Raw genomic sequence first — 15,821 nt, forward strand, 5'->3', positions numbered from 1 at the left:
AATCCCATCTGGCATGAGAAGTCTAATCACAGCCCACGTGTGACTCCCAGAAAACTCTGGTGATTGAGACTGGTCTTCTTGGGGGGTTACAGCTCCGAGGTAGAGGGCGTGCCCAGCCTGCACAAGGTCCTGGGTTCAGTCCCTAGTACCTCCATTATAAACAAACAAACCTAATTATCTGTCCCACCCAAAACAAAAACAAAACAAAACTGGTCTTCTTAAAACTTAAATTTTACCCACACAGCGAGGCAGCAGCTAGAAGTCACCAGGATGATGATGATATGAGGATACAAGGTGTATGATGATGAGTGTGTCCCAACACACACCATCCACGTGCAGAGTGAGAATTCAGTTGCTATGATTGACTGATCCCCGGTGAACTACCACACGGCATGAGACAGCAAAATGCAAAATTATAACATGATGGGTGCCTTTGATCAATCTCTCCTTGGATAGAATAGTCCCTGGTCTCTCTTTGCTGGACCATCCTCACATCTTCATTCTCACCTCTGTGCGTAACTCCCACCACGTTCTCACCCATGCTGCTTGCTCACCTCACTAAACAATTCGGCATTGGTTTTGGCCTTCACCAGCTGAGGCACATCCTGTGGCAACGTGTAATTCAACTTATTTTTCTCGTAGTCGGCGCGGTAATTCACCTATAGGATTTAAAATCAACCCGCAGGGTAAGTGCAAGTTTTTATGTGGGCAGAAGGAGAACAGTGGAGAGAACATTCTGTTTTTCACTTTCTCCAAAGCTGAGGAATTTCTGGAAAAAAGGCATTTTAAAAGGAAGCCTCTAATTTTACGAATGTTCTAAATTAACAGGTTGAAGATGCCAAATGAAAAGTCCAACAGCTCAAATGCATGCTCAGAGTTGTGAGTGTGCAAACGACTTCTCTGGGGCTACCTTGCCAACTCTCCTCTGAAGAACCTGAGGGCATGAAACTTATTTTTTTAACTTATTCAAAGAATAAGTATCTAATGCTTGCCCCCACTGGAAGAAAGGCATCTTAAATCACCCAAAAAATAGCCAACCAAACATTATGTGATTCCCAATAGAACAGCATCATCTGAGAAGCAGTCTTGCCCCCAAATTAAACCTGAACCTGATCAAACCTATAGATCCAACTAGTATGTTACAGGCATTTGGAGGCCAGGGGACCACAAGATGTCCATGCTGGATGCAGTCAGCAAAGCTCAGATGTGGGAAACTTTACAAGATATACAATTCAGTTTCTTCAACAAAACAACTTGAAAGAAAAGAGATGAAGAGGAAACCTTAAAGATGAAAAGAGTCTTAAAGTCATATCAACTAATCACAAAGTATGGACCTTATTTGGAGCTTGATTCAGACAAACTGTAAAAAACAAAATTAGAACCTTATGAGACAATTGGAATGCTGAATGCCAAATGGACACTGGTGATATGAAGAACTGTTGTTAGTTTTTTGGTGTGACATACTAACATTGTATAAACATGTTTAAAATTATTTTTATCTTTTGGAGATTCACACTAAAATATTTATAAATTAAATTATATAACACCTGGGATTTTCTTCAAAATAATACGGAGGGGGAAGTGGATGGGAATACAGATGAAGCAAGACTGGCCATGCGTTGATATGAATTGGAAGTCGTTGAAGCTGAGTGAGGGGTACCTGGGGATTCATCACGCTATTCTTTCTACTTTTGAATGTATTTGAAATTTTCTATAATAAAAAGTTTAAATCAAAGAGGGTCCTCTCATGGTTGTAACAGGATATATGTCACCATCAATGAAAGTCAAATCTTTGGGGAGCGAGATATCCAGACCTTGCAAAGCAATCACAAGTCCCCCACATCCGGCTGAGCAGGGGCGGGTCACTTACATGACTCAGTTGCTGGGCATTGATTTTGGCTTGAACAATCTGAGGGGTGTTGGTCACAGAGCTGTACTTCAGCTTGTCAATGCTTTGCCTGTAGTTGACCTGGGTGCAAAGAGGCATAAGAAGACGTCACTTGCATTTTTCTCTAAGATTTACTTAACTCTCTACCCCTCAGCCCAACCAAGGGGGTGATTCTCAGATTACCAGAGAAAGGATCAAAGATTCCAGTTGCAGACCAATGGACACTCCAAGCCTACAGATAGGAAAACAGCCCCTTGACAAGTGGGTGGCTTGAAAAGGCAGCTCATAAAAGAGGTCAACCAGACGGCTGGTGAACAGAGGGAAAAGTGCGCATCCCCACCATTAATTGGAGAAAGGCATTTAAAACCCCAGTTAGACACCCCTCCACACTCACCTGGACAGTGAACATTTAAACTGTGGACAAGAACCAAGTGTTGGCAAGAATGTGGAGCTGTGGAAACTCTCACAATGCTGGCACAAGTGCAGGCTGGTACCACCATGTTGGAAAATGCTACGGCTTTTGGTACACACACGTACCCTAAGTCCCCACAATGCTATTTGTAGGCACATTCACAAAGAAAATGCAGGCACAGGTCACCTGATAATAATCTAAGCTGTTTATCAATAATTAGTGTAATTTTTCTGTATATATCTTACACTTCAAAAGAAAAGTTTTTTTCCCCCCAAAGGAAAGGAAAGATGAAAGAGGGAAAGAAATTCTTACTGAGGCTTTATACACGTCTTTTAAGGGGTAGGTGACGGAGCAACAGTGGCGCCGTGTAAGGACAGTCTTCACATGTCTTCGCCCTGTACATCCAGCCCCCGTCTGGCCCTCACTCCCACGGCCCTAAACTTGGCACGTTCATGGAAGATGTGGGCTCAGGAGAGATGGAAGTGGAATCTCCCTGGCTTCCCACTAACTTCAAGACATTGAGGGCTAGTGAATTTTCTCTTTTTTCGAAGTACAGTTTGCCCTCCAGAGAGTTAAGGATTATTAGCTGCTTGCATATGAGACTATATTCATCCAATCATCTTATTTTCCTCCAAACATGCCCAAGGTCTGCTGCAGAGAAAATGGGAATTTAAGCAGAGAGGTCAAGGAGCATGTTCAAGGCTCGAGGGTAGGTGGTCAGGGGTGAGGGCTGAAGTGTGCTGAGTGAGAGCCTGGAAACCTGTCCAGCTGGAGTGGGGCCAGGATGCAGACGGGTGAAGGAAAAGAGGGGGAAGTTGCGGGTGGCACATGGCCTCACCCACAAATTAACCGAGGCTGGCCCTGAATACAGGTAGAGAAGGAAAAGAATGAACTCATCCCTCATCCTGAACATCTTCTTCCTTTTTACCTGACCGGTCCCCTCTCATCCCTTTGTTCATTAATTCATTCCTTCAACAAAGAGCCACAGAGTATCTGCTCTGGGCAGAGTGAGCAAACCCAGCCTCAGCCCTGCCCACATGGACATCTCAGCTGAGTCCTTGCTCCCCAGCACCCCAACCTGCCCCAGTCCCTCAGGACACCTGAGCCCCTCCACCTACGAGCTCCAGGTGAGGCCCTTCAGTCAGCTAGGCTTGGCTCTGGCTTTGTTTGCAGCAGTCAGGTCACCATCAAACACCCGACTCACAGTCTGCATGCCTCTGTGTAATTGCCCAAGGCCCAGGGCCCCACACAGAATCCCACATAGGGTGGCAGCTTCTCTCGGCTGAGCTTCTGCCCAAGAACTCCACTCCTTTCCTGCATCCCCACTACCTCTGCCATCTCTGTCCAGACCTCACCCACCGGCTCTGGACATACTCCTCTGGCAGCTGGCCTTCTCTTCACAGGGGCTTACACATGCGGCCAACACTGCACTTTCCCACCATTTCCTGTCTGTTGAAACTAGAATCTGATGTCTTTGCCACTCTATCTGCCTACTGCTGCCCCCATTGCCATCTCCTTGGGTGAGAGCCCGCCTCAATGGGTTTTTATAGCCTAATGGTCACAAAGACTGTGGGAGCCAAACAGACCACCAGCCAGATAGCACCAGTCTGGGCTCAGTGTTTGGCCTCATTGTCGGGGAAGTAGTAAGGAATGGTGGGGACTGTGGCAAAGGGCAGCAGCTGCTTACTCAGCTCTCGGAGGTCATAATCGTGCATCAAAGTGGGGCTCAGAGTGGCCAGATAACCCAATTATTCCAAAGAAATCAGGTATCTAAAATCTCACAATTTTTAAAGGCTGGGGAGATAGTTCAATATTTTAAAACCCAAGTGAAATAGACCCAAGGACCGCTTGGCACTGCCTCTCTTCCTGGCACTTGCCCCGTTCTTGCCTGTCCCAACATCAGCTAATAGTAATCGTGGCTTAGAAATCAGCACTTACTATGTGCCTGGCAGTATTTCACATGCTTTACACATCCTTACACTTTTAATCTTCCCAACCACCCTGTGGGTAAGCACTGTGATCATTCCTACCCCACAGCCTGCAAACTGAGGCACAGACACCTGAAGTGACTTACTCGAGGCCACCCAGTTGGTGTCGGAGCCGGGATTCAAATCCCAGCAGCTGGTCTCCCAAAGTGGCTCCCAGCCTACATACTCTAAGCAGGGTTTGTCAAAGCGGGTGCACTTGGAACTGTTACTCGCTGTCTTACAGGTGGACCAGGGGTTCCCCATAGCCAGAGCTAACTTTGTTTAGAGAGGGAAATGTATTCTGACCGATCAATTAGCCCCCTACCCCAAAAAAGTGACTTACAAATTAGCTTCTAGAACACGATCTAGGAAAAGCAGGGTATTCCAGATACCAGGCCACAGATTGTTTTGTTGGATTTAGAGAAAAAGGACAGTATGGCTTTGTGTTTTTTAGTTAACGGTTCAAGAAGAAAAGTTTTTGCACGTTCTGAGTTTTGGACACGGGATGTGTGGGAAAACTAGGAAACACGAAGTCATTTCAATGTCAACTATTAATGAGATTACAGTGTAGTCATTCCCTAATGCATTAAGTTAGAGGGAAAATTATCATCTTATGATAAAGAGTCTATTAGAATTCAGAGTTATGCATGATAAAATGCCACAAAAATTGTATTTTTTTAAATGGCACCTTCCTTCCTAGTAATTCCGCATTAAGTATGTTGCACAATTACTTTCCTCTGCAGGACGTAATTAACACTCTCCGTGATTAATTCTATTTTGCAGCATCACAGATGCTCGGTCATTGCTTCAATCTACTTACTGAAAGGTCCCTTTGCTGAGGATAGAGTCTCATTTTAATGCTATTAGTGTTTCTAAAATCCATCTGAACGGAATGCTCTCTAATTAAGGACCAGGGCTTGTTTATTTAATTTCATAGCTATTTGGCCACCTTTAAGACTATCAGACAGAGAGAGATCACACGTGTTCATATAAATGGATTACCCCAAACTTCCTGAACACTAAGGCACTCCCTACATTCAGGGCGATAAACTCAAATTCACATGTGAGCCAGGGAAACGGCAAAAGGAGGGTAAGATGACTGGAAACAGCTGCCACTGGGTCCCAGCCAACTGCTGCCACACAGGAAGCAGGCCCACAGGTCCTATGTGAACTCTCACAATTTCTACATACTGGCTCAAAAAAACTTTTTTTTCCACACTGTGTGGCCAGGCAAAACCCCTCTGCAGCCTAGATGAGGCTCGTGGGCTGCCAGTGTAGAACCTACCTCGGCTTCCAATTAATGTTTCTAATCCAGTCTGGTTTAGTTCGTGTGTCAGACATCCCCAGGTGAGCTGGCTATGTTTCAGGTACCTGGTCTTATGTAGACAAACTTAAGAGCAAGTCGTGTCATAACGGGATATAAAGTCATAGGACTCTTTCGTTTTGTCTGTGCTATTAGCATGGTTTCCAGAATTCTGCTGGGAAAGCACAGACTCATATTTTAACCAGGGGCTCCTGATCCCTCAAATTTCCCAGATAATGCATGTGGCCAGAACAGAAAGGACACCACTTTGGTAGCCACATTTAACCTTGGATTTCATTAAGGTGAAATGAGTAAGTCAACTCAACCAAACTCTGTGGGAAAAGGAGAAGCCAAATTTAGGCCTTTGATATTCCTCTATCTCCCATTCACTACAAACTACCATTTGCCAATGACTGGCCTTCATGGTCCTGTAAACTGTGTTGGACGCTGGAGACGCCCAGCTGAACTTGACACTGCTCCTACTCTGAGCAAGAGGGAGAGAGAGATGCAAAGACCTGTCTACCAATAGCAAGACCCAAGTCAACCGCTGGAGCTGTGCAGATCCCAAAGGAATGTGAAGGAAAGAAGTCCCAGGCGTTCAATAAACACATGTGGAATGATACATTAAATTACTGATGGACTGAGGACAACTTTCACTTACAACCATGATACCAACTCGATTCTAATTTTTACCTTTTTCTTTGTACTTTTCCTTATTTTCTAAAATCTCTGTAATAACTGTGTGGCAAAATTCTCATACTTAGAAAACAACAAATTTGATTAATCAGACATATTTCATTGGAGACAACCAACTATTAATCAATAAAATCACTGCTGCGATAGCTTAGTGATAACACATCACTTCACACATTTTCCCCGTGCTCCCGAAGGAAAAAATTAAGTCAACATTACCACTTCCTCTCAACTTATAGCTATTTTATTTTACTTCCTTCAGTCCTTAAACATACCACACTCCAAAACTTGGGGGAAAAAAGAAAAGCTCATCATTACTGGAGAATGATTACTTTAAATGTGCTCAGCGGCAGAGATAGTCCCCAAAATTCTAAGAGGTAGAACGGAACCTCGGGATAGTCTCAAGATGAAACCAGCACTGCCCTCCTCTTAGACTGGGAATCTAAGAGTTTCTAAATATGTATAAGTGGACTTTCTATTGGGAAAGAGTTCCCCTTTCTCAAACCCTTCCACTTCCTAGGAACTGCGATGGCTTGTTTCTTTCCATCTTGCTGCCTAAGAACCCCTCCACTGGAGGGAAGTGACAAGGAACAGAGCAGAAAGGACCCTCAGGAGGGAGAGGACTTACATCTTTTAAGGGAACCAGTTTCACTGTTGTTTGGTAGGAAGGAGTCAGAGTGGCTGGATAGTTGTAGTCAACAACATCGTGTTTGTAGTCGGCCTTGTAGGCGATCTGAAACAAAGAAAAGAACAAGGAAAGAGAAATTAGCCTCTGCTCTCTTCTGACCTTGTTTGAATGTCATAAAAATATTTTTTAAATAACCAGAAATTAATTCAGTTCCATCACCTCCAAGGAAAATTAAATTATGTTCACACTTTTGCCTTAATTAATTTGAATTCTTCTTCTTAATTAATCCAAAATTAGTTAACTTCATCTGTAGCACATCTGTTTTATCTTTCTCATTAATCATGGAACCCCTTGTAGTTTTTTGTTGAAAAGAAGAATTTGCATACAAATATACAATAAAAGAGCTTCTTGCTAACGCCCAGAAAATAAATGAAAAGCCAACAGTCTTCAGAGTATTTCAAAAAATTTTTTCTAAAGGTCAAATTTGACATTCTCAAGCAGAGGAAATTTGACATTTGTATGTTTTAATAACAAGATCAGGATCTTCTAAGTGTCCTTTACCTCCAAGATTTACAATTTGGCATTTGCAAACCTGTAACTGAATTGACAAACCCAAAGAGAGATTAAGAGGTCACATGCTATTAAAAGAGGGACCTAATCTACTTTGTTACCCTACTAAGTTGACCAGTGCCTGGCCATAGGAAGTCTACAATGAACACCACCATGACTGAATAAATGAACCAATCAACCAACTAACCAACCACTTCCAAATAAATCACAAATGCTTTGGAGATTTGAAGAATTTCAAATAAGAATTATGTTCATCCATTTCTCTTTATGTCTCAGAAACTGACAGTGTCTCCTCACACTGGATCAATTATAAGAGATCTACATACTCTCCAAAGCAGAGAAAGCTGAGATAAATAAATGGAAGCTTTTGAAAATTTTCAAGGATTTTACCTAGCTTTGGTTGTATTCAGTAACACTTAAGAAACTTTCACAGGTTTGTCTTTACACAATAGAACACTGATTTTTAAAAAGGGCAGGTTGAAAGAGAATTAGCTGAATGCCTCGTGACTCCTCTCCCTCCACCCCAACAGATCTCAGGGACCTACAGCCCCTTCATAACAGGACTTACGTTGCTTGCCAGGCTTCCAACTTTCATAGCGTGGAGAGTCCGTCTATCCATTCCGACCCCTTCGTAGTGGCCTCTCATGTGGTTCTGGTAGTTTTCTTTATATTTGTTCTACACGGAAACACAAAACCTTCAACAAAAGCATTCTCTTCCCAACTTGCTGAAGATAAATTACTCATCTTAATGCACTAAGTCCAAAATATAAATGATTAAGTAGGAACTTTTTAAGTATTATGTCACTGAATCAAAAGTAAAATAAACTTTTAAAAAATAACTTAAATTTCAAGAAGTTGGGGTGAGACAAACACACAAGCAAACAGAAGATCTGATGAGCACAGACAGCACAAAAGAGGCATGATTTTGTTGTAAATATACCAGATTTTTCCCATGTGAAAAACCCATCACGAGGGTGAGGAACTCTCCAAAGACGAGCCCTCATTGTCCCCGCACGGCATGCAAGCCCCAGGCTGGGGGCTGGCGCCAATCACTGCATGTTGTTACCTCTGCTTCTAAACGCATAAGGAGTGAGACCTGAGCTTTGCCAAAGTTTGCTGCTTTCACATGATACATCGGTCACTACTGCAGCCATGTGAAATAACGATGTCACGTCCCCAGTGCAGCTTACCAAATAAAGACAAGACCAAAATGCGATGACCAGAAGCCATAAATAGGAAAATAGGGGTAGCTTCTAATGAAGCTACATTAAAACCACCTACCCTGGTGGGCTCAGGCAATGAATGAATGAAGAGGGTGAAATTTACAGATGAAGGTCTCAGAGTGCCTGACTCTTCGCCTCTGCAGCCCTGTGGGTCCTATAGGGCTGTGTTCTTATCCCCCACCTGCAGGTTCAGCCTGGGCCCCCGTGTGTTAGCTCTCTCCTCCTTCCTCCCTCCCTCCCGACTCCCTTCCCTCTTTCGGCAAACATTTCTGAGTGCCACTTCTATGTCAGACAGCTGGGGTTCACCAGTCCCCATCCTCGTGAAGCTGGCTTCCAGTCTTAAGATAAAACCAGACTATAGGAAGTAGAGGTTTTATTATTTTGATTAAAAACATTTTCTTAAAAAAAATCAGAGCTCTAACAGGGAACTATATTCAGTATCTTGTAGTAACTTTTAATGAAAAAGAATATGAAAAGGAATATATGTATGTGTATGCATGACTGGGACATTGTGCTGTACACCAGAAATTGACACACAGTATAACTGACTGTATACTTCAATAACAAAAAAGAGCAGAGCTCTAAAAATAAATAAATAAAATAAAATAAAATAAATCACCTACCCTGGGAGGCCACTGAGTTCCCAGGCATTGAGAGTATTTAAACAGAATACTATTACTCTACATCAGACACAATTCTACTTATCTCAGTTAATCTCCGCAAGCATTCTATGAGGAGAAAGGAATTATTATCATTACCATCTTACAGATGAGCAAAGTGGCTCCGAGAACTTAAACAACCTGCTGGAAGTCAGCCACTTGGCTAATTGTGGAACCACGTCTATCAGCAACAAAACTGGCGTTCTTAACCACAACATTTATGCAAAAGAAATTCCTTACTGAGCCTCATGAAGTCCCACATGATCTTCAACTCTATTATATGCAGGTAAGCAGAAGTAAATCACATAAACTGGTATAGGTCCTTGATGTTCTCAAGGATACATCCGCAGACATTCTCTGAGAATTTCCAAACTTGCAAATGCCACTCCAGCATATGTCTGCTCATCTGTAAGATTGGGTATTAACACCTGGCTCCCCAGGTGACTGTGTGGGTTAACTGAGATTGTGTACTAATTTAAGGAGCATAAAGTCGTGTTGAGAGGGCACATTGCATGCTCCCTCACCAGCATTCACCACTAAGAGCAAGATACTGCTACACACGAAGGATGCAAGAGGACAGGTGCAGCCCCGAGGACTCCAGGTCAAGTGCATGCTGGGGGATTTCACACCCCATGGACCAGCCCAGGAGGCAATCTCAATCAAAACGCATAGCATCTGTGCCTAAGAGGCCATGCTTCTCCAAGACACCCAGATATATTCAGGTAGACTGTCTCTTAGGAGACTTAGAAATTAAGGTCATTAAAAAAAAAAAAAAAGCCCAAACAAATACTTAGGCATTAAAAACTCACATCACTGGTGAATTTTGAGATCTTGCTCACATTCCTGAACTGAGGCGTTTCACAGTAGTTGATACTGTGACCTTTACTACTTTCCAGATCCTTCTTATACTCCACCTTGGAAACCAAAACACCAGATGCACAAGGGAAGCAAACCCAAAGTCACTCTTGAAAAAGTCACCAGGACTCGACTAGGATATTTTCAGAAAACTTTCAACCCAAGATTTTAAAATACCAGGCATAGGATACTGTAAGTTAACAATACATGTTTCCCTTTCGAATAATAAATAAGTAAATAATCAGTTTGGTTCAGAATATTAAAAATACATAGTCTTTCAGGAGTAAATACTTTAAGATTTCATAGAGCTCAAAAAATGGCAAATGGTTTTAAAAGTCAGCACAGAAATCACTCTTGGGGACAGATGTCTAGGGGGATGTCCGGACTTCTGGTTATGTTCTGTTTCTTGATCTGGGTGTTAGTTATGCAGATGTAACCACTTATGGAAACGTTTCCTGTTGTATACTTGTGATGTACGCACTTTTCTGAATGTACACTTCAGTAAAATTTAATCAAAACAGTTACTTTACAAAAGAGTGTATTAACTGAGACCACTCATAGATGCACAGTGTCTTCTATTTTTAAATGGGTTGGCTAGTTGAGCTCCCTTGGGTTGCTGGACATAAGATGTGAGGCCATAGTTATTAAATAGACTCCAAGTTGTCCCTGGTAATTGGAGAAGGCAGCTGAAGCCTGGTTACCATTAATAGAGGCAAAGCCAGTTGTCTTACTAGATAAACATAAGGGTAAGAAAGAAATTGAAGGTTCCCTTGTGATCTCTTACCAACGGAAACACAATTTTTTTAATCATATCTTATAAAACATTTGGTGAGAATATGCCTTTTAAAGCATGCAAGAAGCATGATAATGCTCACAATATGATATAAAATGATAAAAGTACACAAAACTGTATACAGCTGAATTCTAATTCTATCAATGCACGCTTTTATATTCATGTATTATTTTACGGTATATTTACACAGAAAAAAGTCAAAATGGTAACACCGTTATTCCTGGGTGGCAGAACCACACTTCAGCAGTCTGGTTCCTGTTCTGTCCCTAAAAGTCACTCTGAACCAGAACAAGATACTTTACTTTTCCGGGCCTGTGACAAAGCGAGGACCTAAAGATTGCAAAGATTCCATCCAGATATAACGTTCAATAAGTCAAAAGCAAGGTTCAGCAAACGTTTTCTATAAATGATCGGAAAGTAACTATTTCAGTCTTGGTGAGACATCCAGTCTCTATTATCAACTCTGCCCTTGGAGCTCAAAAGCAGCCATTGACAGTATGATGTGTTTCAATAAAGCTTTATTTACAAAAACAAGCTATGGGCCAGATCTGGCACTCAGGTCATAGTTTGCAGACCTCTGGCCTAGAGCATCAGAATCACGTGGAATATTTGTTTAAAGTGCAGATTCCAAGGACCCATCACCCATCTACTACTTCAACGTATCTGAGGCTCCCGATGAGGCTGGGGAGGTGTCACCCTCATGATTCTGAGCAGTAATAGCACCACAAGCTAAGGCACACTCTGGGGTAAACGACTGACTCTTAGGACTTAAAGAAGAAAAATATTTTAGGATATTTGCACATCCTTTTTTGAGTTTTAGGTGACTTGTTTTGTGAGCACCATGAGTAGCCTGGAAAGAGGCTGACAACTCAAATGGCTTCAGGGCTCCGCAGGTAATGCCAACAGGGAGGCCGCTATGAAGGAACTCAGGACATAGAAAGGACACGGGGAACTAGAGGGGGTATTTCCTTGCCAAATAGTCTCAACAGTTCTAAAAGTCCTAACCGCTGGGCAGGCCAGACAGAGCAGTCTCGGCAGCCAGGTCGGCCTCTAAGGCAAGGGGAATTCACAGAGCACACATCGCTTCTCAGAAACCTGACAGCAACACTAAGGGAATGATGGAGGCTCCATGTTCGAAACGCTCTTTCCCGTCTTTGATTGCCACTCTGTAAGAGTGACACATTGTTATAAAAGCTGGCTCAGCCAGCATTCTGGCAACTAGAAATCTACTGCCGGGAACTTCTGAGTATCTCTAGCCCTGTGAAAATTTGGGAAGAAACTTTCAAAACATCGAAGAAAGGTGGGGAGGGTACATCTCAGTGCTAAGTGTATGCCTAGCATGCACGAGGTCCTGGGTTTAATCCCCAGTTAATTCCATTAAAAAAAAAAAAGTTAAATAAATAAATAAACAAACCTAATTACCCCTCTCCCACCAAAAAAGAAAAAACATCACAGAAAGATGTAATCAGTTTGATTCTAGGATCACTTGTGAATTGCTTTTTACTACCTATTCGCGCTTTGGAAGCTGGTAACCTATGTGTAGTTTATGCGGCATTACATGGAATTTCCCATTCTGGGGTCACCCCTTCGCTGTCTGTCGGAGATAAAGGAGGTGACAGCAACCGGGTGAGGCTGTCCCCATACGTACCTCACTCACAAGCTTGTTCACGCTCTGAGCCCGCTTAAGAACCAGGTTGTCGCGGGCTGGGAGGGAGTGGTAATGCGCAGCGCCCTTCATCTTATTGAAGTCCTGGCGGTATTTTATCTGAAAGAAACACACAAAGAGCATCCAGAGTCGTCGTGTTTTCATGCTTCATGAGAGAAGTTACCCTAAATTTACTCCACGTTCAATGTCAAACATTTATTACATAGAATTTTCTGGAGGAAAAAAAAAATCATACAGGGTTTTCCTCCGTTAAGTCCATAAACCACTCAGGTCCTTTTATATCAAAATTGTACTGCCCTCTTTCACACTTTTTACTCTTTACATTCTAATTCTGCATAAAGATCTCAAAAATGATTACACCAAAAGGCGTAATTCCCAAATCCACTCTGCCCTTGGTTTTAACAATCATTTCTCATCCAGCCTTGGGTGATGAATGTGTCTTTTACTTCCCCTCTCTGGGCAAAGTGCCCTCTGCTAGGGACGTGGGTAATAACTGAACAGTAACAAAGCAAAGGAGAAGGGAAAAGGGGGTATGAAACAAACATGGGGCTTCTGCTCATAGATCAAGTTCAAGTCGGTGGGTTAAGCTCTACAGCCTGCATGTCACTTTACCAAGTTTAATTATAGCCTGCCTTTCAAGGACTGCCAGCTGGATAACATTCTGCAAATAAAAACCATTTTATCATCCGGGTTACACTCAGTTTGATAATCATATGACTATTTTAATCAGCTATTCCTCTAAAGTGTTCAATTTCTAAGACAGGTTATTTTGCTAAGGCTCTCCTAACCCCAGCTTATCTGGCGGGACCAGCATTTGCACTTGCTTCAGCTGACCTAAAGTAAGTTACGTGGCTTGTCCTTGTCAATCTCCTTTGAAGCAGATAAGTGTGAACTAACAGTATTCACAACAAAAGAAGAATTCAGAAATTTGGATAGAAATCGAGGACATTCTGCATTGACTCAGCTCTGATCAATTTAATTGCGTGTAGGTTTCAGTAAGCACCGCCTTCAAAGTCTCCTTTCTCCTCTGCTTCTGTGGCTCTGGGGGTTGTCGCATTGTGGTACTTACATCACTAGCGAGTTCGTTGGCTTTCTTGGCGTTCTGATATGCTGGGGTGATCATGGCGGGGAAGCTGCCCTTTCCTCTGTGTTCGCCATACTCCTCTGAGTAACCCTGTTGGATGAATGGAAAACTTTAATCAGTGATGCTCCACTCCTGGAATGGGTGGGAGGCTAGCAATAATTTCTCCTAGAGCCCTGTGGAGGCCTGTCCATATTGGATGTAATTATCCTAGAAGCAGTACCACGCCAGGGTTAAGGTAGTCCATTCTGGAGGCAGACCTACTTGCTGGTGCCCAGCACACGGTCAGCACTAATTCAGTGCTAACTATTGTCATTAGCATCATCATGTCCATTAGATAAATCAAGACACTCTGTGTGTCTCCTGGGTCCATGTGTTATGGAGTATTCATTTCTTAGCTGACACCTGGAAAGTACCTCTGCCTTCCAGGAATCTCCAACACTTTCTCAAGCCCGTTGCTGTATCTATGCAGAGATGCACTGACAGCCACATACTGTCTCCTCCAGTGATGGATTCATTTCATTTACCAAAAAGAGAAGTTACATAACTATTTGAATTTTTGTGATTTGGGGGAAAAGACTTCAAACTGCCATACGATGTTCTCAAATGGGACTAAATGCATATTTCAGACAAAGTATTACAATCTAAGTCATAATTTCTTCCTTCCTCCTCCCTCCCCCCCCACCACCCACCCATTTCCACAAAGGAAAATCTCTCTCTTACGGAACTGTCATTGAGTCCCTAGGGTAATCCTTCCCTGGTGATTGGATGTACTTCAAGATCCTGTCAGATGCTACGTTCTCTCAGGGGAACTCCTCCCTTACTCCCAGGCCTGCCCAGGCAGAATTAGCTATTTCCTCATCTGTGTTTCCACAAATTTGGAAGAGCCCTTAGTGTGAGCCCCTGGGTTCATGACTCCATCTGTCTCTTGCCTCCTCCAACACACATACTTTCTTAAATGAAACAGGTGGGTCAAGTTAGAATGTCCAGGCTTCCTTTTTATCCAATAACGACAGCTGTTTCACCAAAATGCTCCTTTATGCTCAACTGCCAGAATGTTCTGGGCCAAATGTGGTTAAATAAAAAAAGGTTAAGCTAGAAAATAATAACAATAAAGGCTCTCAAATCCTTTGGTAATCTCCTTTCGCCTATTCTGCTCTATGGTTTGGAGCTGGTTTGTTGCTTTATTTTAACCTCTCTGCTTATATGAATATGTGCTGTGCATGTAAATGTTTCCACAAGACACTTAATCCTATTGGGCAGTTGACTGGTTACAAATAATAAATTGATTACATAGTATAGTCCATTAACCTAAAAAAATAGGCACTTATTAAGAAGAAGGACAAACTGTTTGGCCTCCTAGGCACTACAGATGTTTATAGTTTATCTGACTGTCTGCCTCTTCTCTCTCCTCCTATCCTCGTCCTGGCGAGTCTCACTAGATCACAGCGAAATGCCACATGAGGCTGAGACCTCTGGGCCGACAGCTGCTGGCCGTGTGCTCAAACAACGCGCACTTTAATTCCTGTGTTTGTTACTATCATGATAGGAAACTTCAATCAAAATGTCCTAATAATGAAGGCCCCACTACCAGACCGTGAAGTCACATTTCATCAATGTGTATAGACAGGTCTACACAGGGATATGAAATTACATGTGTGTGTTAGAACTAGTGGTAGATAGGATGGTCGAAATATAGAACAAATTATTTTTTGCCAAATATAGAAGCCAAATTTTTTTTTAATAAAACTGATTTTTCAAGTTGTTCTGAGCATTCTAAACAACCTACTTATTTTTATTTAAACCTTTTTTAAAACATTTTTTTCTAGGGGGAGGTAATTAGGTTTGTTTGTTTGTTTGTTTACTTAATGGAGGTGCTGGGGATTGAACCCAGGACTTCATGCATGCCAGGCATGTGCTCTAACACTGAGCTACACCCTCCCCCAAACAACATATTTAAAAAAACATGAAACCAATACAAATACACTTTCACTGAGCTTTAAGCACCAAGAGACTACTTAACGAACTTATTGTGGAATTTAATAAAATGGCCTTTTTAATGTAAAACCAAACATTTTTGCTC

General features: G+C 42.4%; 1 protein-coding gene across 4 annotated transcripts in view; it reads right to left on the reverse strand.

The window, feature by feature from the left end:
* Positions 1 to 15,821, reverse strand: part of NRAP (nebulin related anchoring protein) — a 74,543-nt gene that overhangs the window by 37,918 nt on the left and 20,804 nt on the right. For 3 of the 4 annotated variants that reach the window (XM_064488447.1, XM_064488448.1, XM_031461777.2), the window contains 7 exons: positions 13,727 to 13,831; positions 12,640 to 12,756; positions 10,153 to 10,257; positions 8,030 to 8,137; positions 6,892 to 6,996; positions 1,871 to 1,969; positions 555 to 659 (listed from right to left, as the gene is read on the reverse strand). In XM_064488447.1, the coding sequence (XP_064344517.1) occupies positions 555 to 659; positions 1,871 to 1,969; positions 6,892 to 6,996; positions 8,030 to 8,137; positions 10,153 to 10,257; positions 12,640 to 12,756; positions 13,727 to 13,831 (744 nt within the window). The remainder of the gene's footprint in view (positions 1 to 554; positions 660 to 1,870; positions 1,970 to 6,891; positions 6,997 to 8,029; positions 8,138 to 10,152; positions 10,258 to 12,639; positions 12,757 to 13,726; positions 13,832 to 15,821) is intronic. The other variant, XM_031461784.2, reaches the window with a different exon arrangement.

Source organism: Camelus dromedarius, chromosome 8, assembly GCF_036321535.1.
Source record: "Camelus dromedarius isolate mCamDro1 chromosome 8, mCamDro1.pat, whole genome shotgun sequence".
Classification (NCBI taxonomy): domain Eukaryota; kingdom Metazoa; phylum Chordata; class Mammalia; order Artiodactyla; family Camelidae; genus Camelus; species Camelus dromedarius.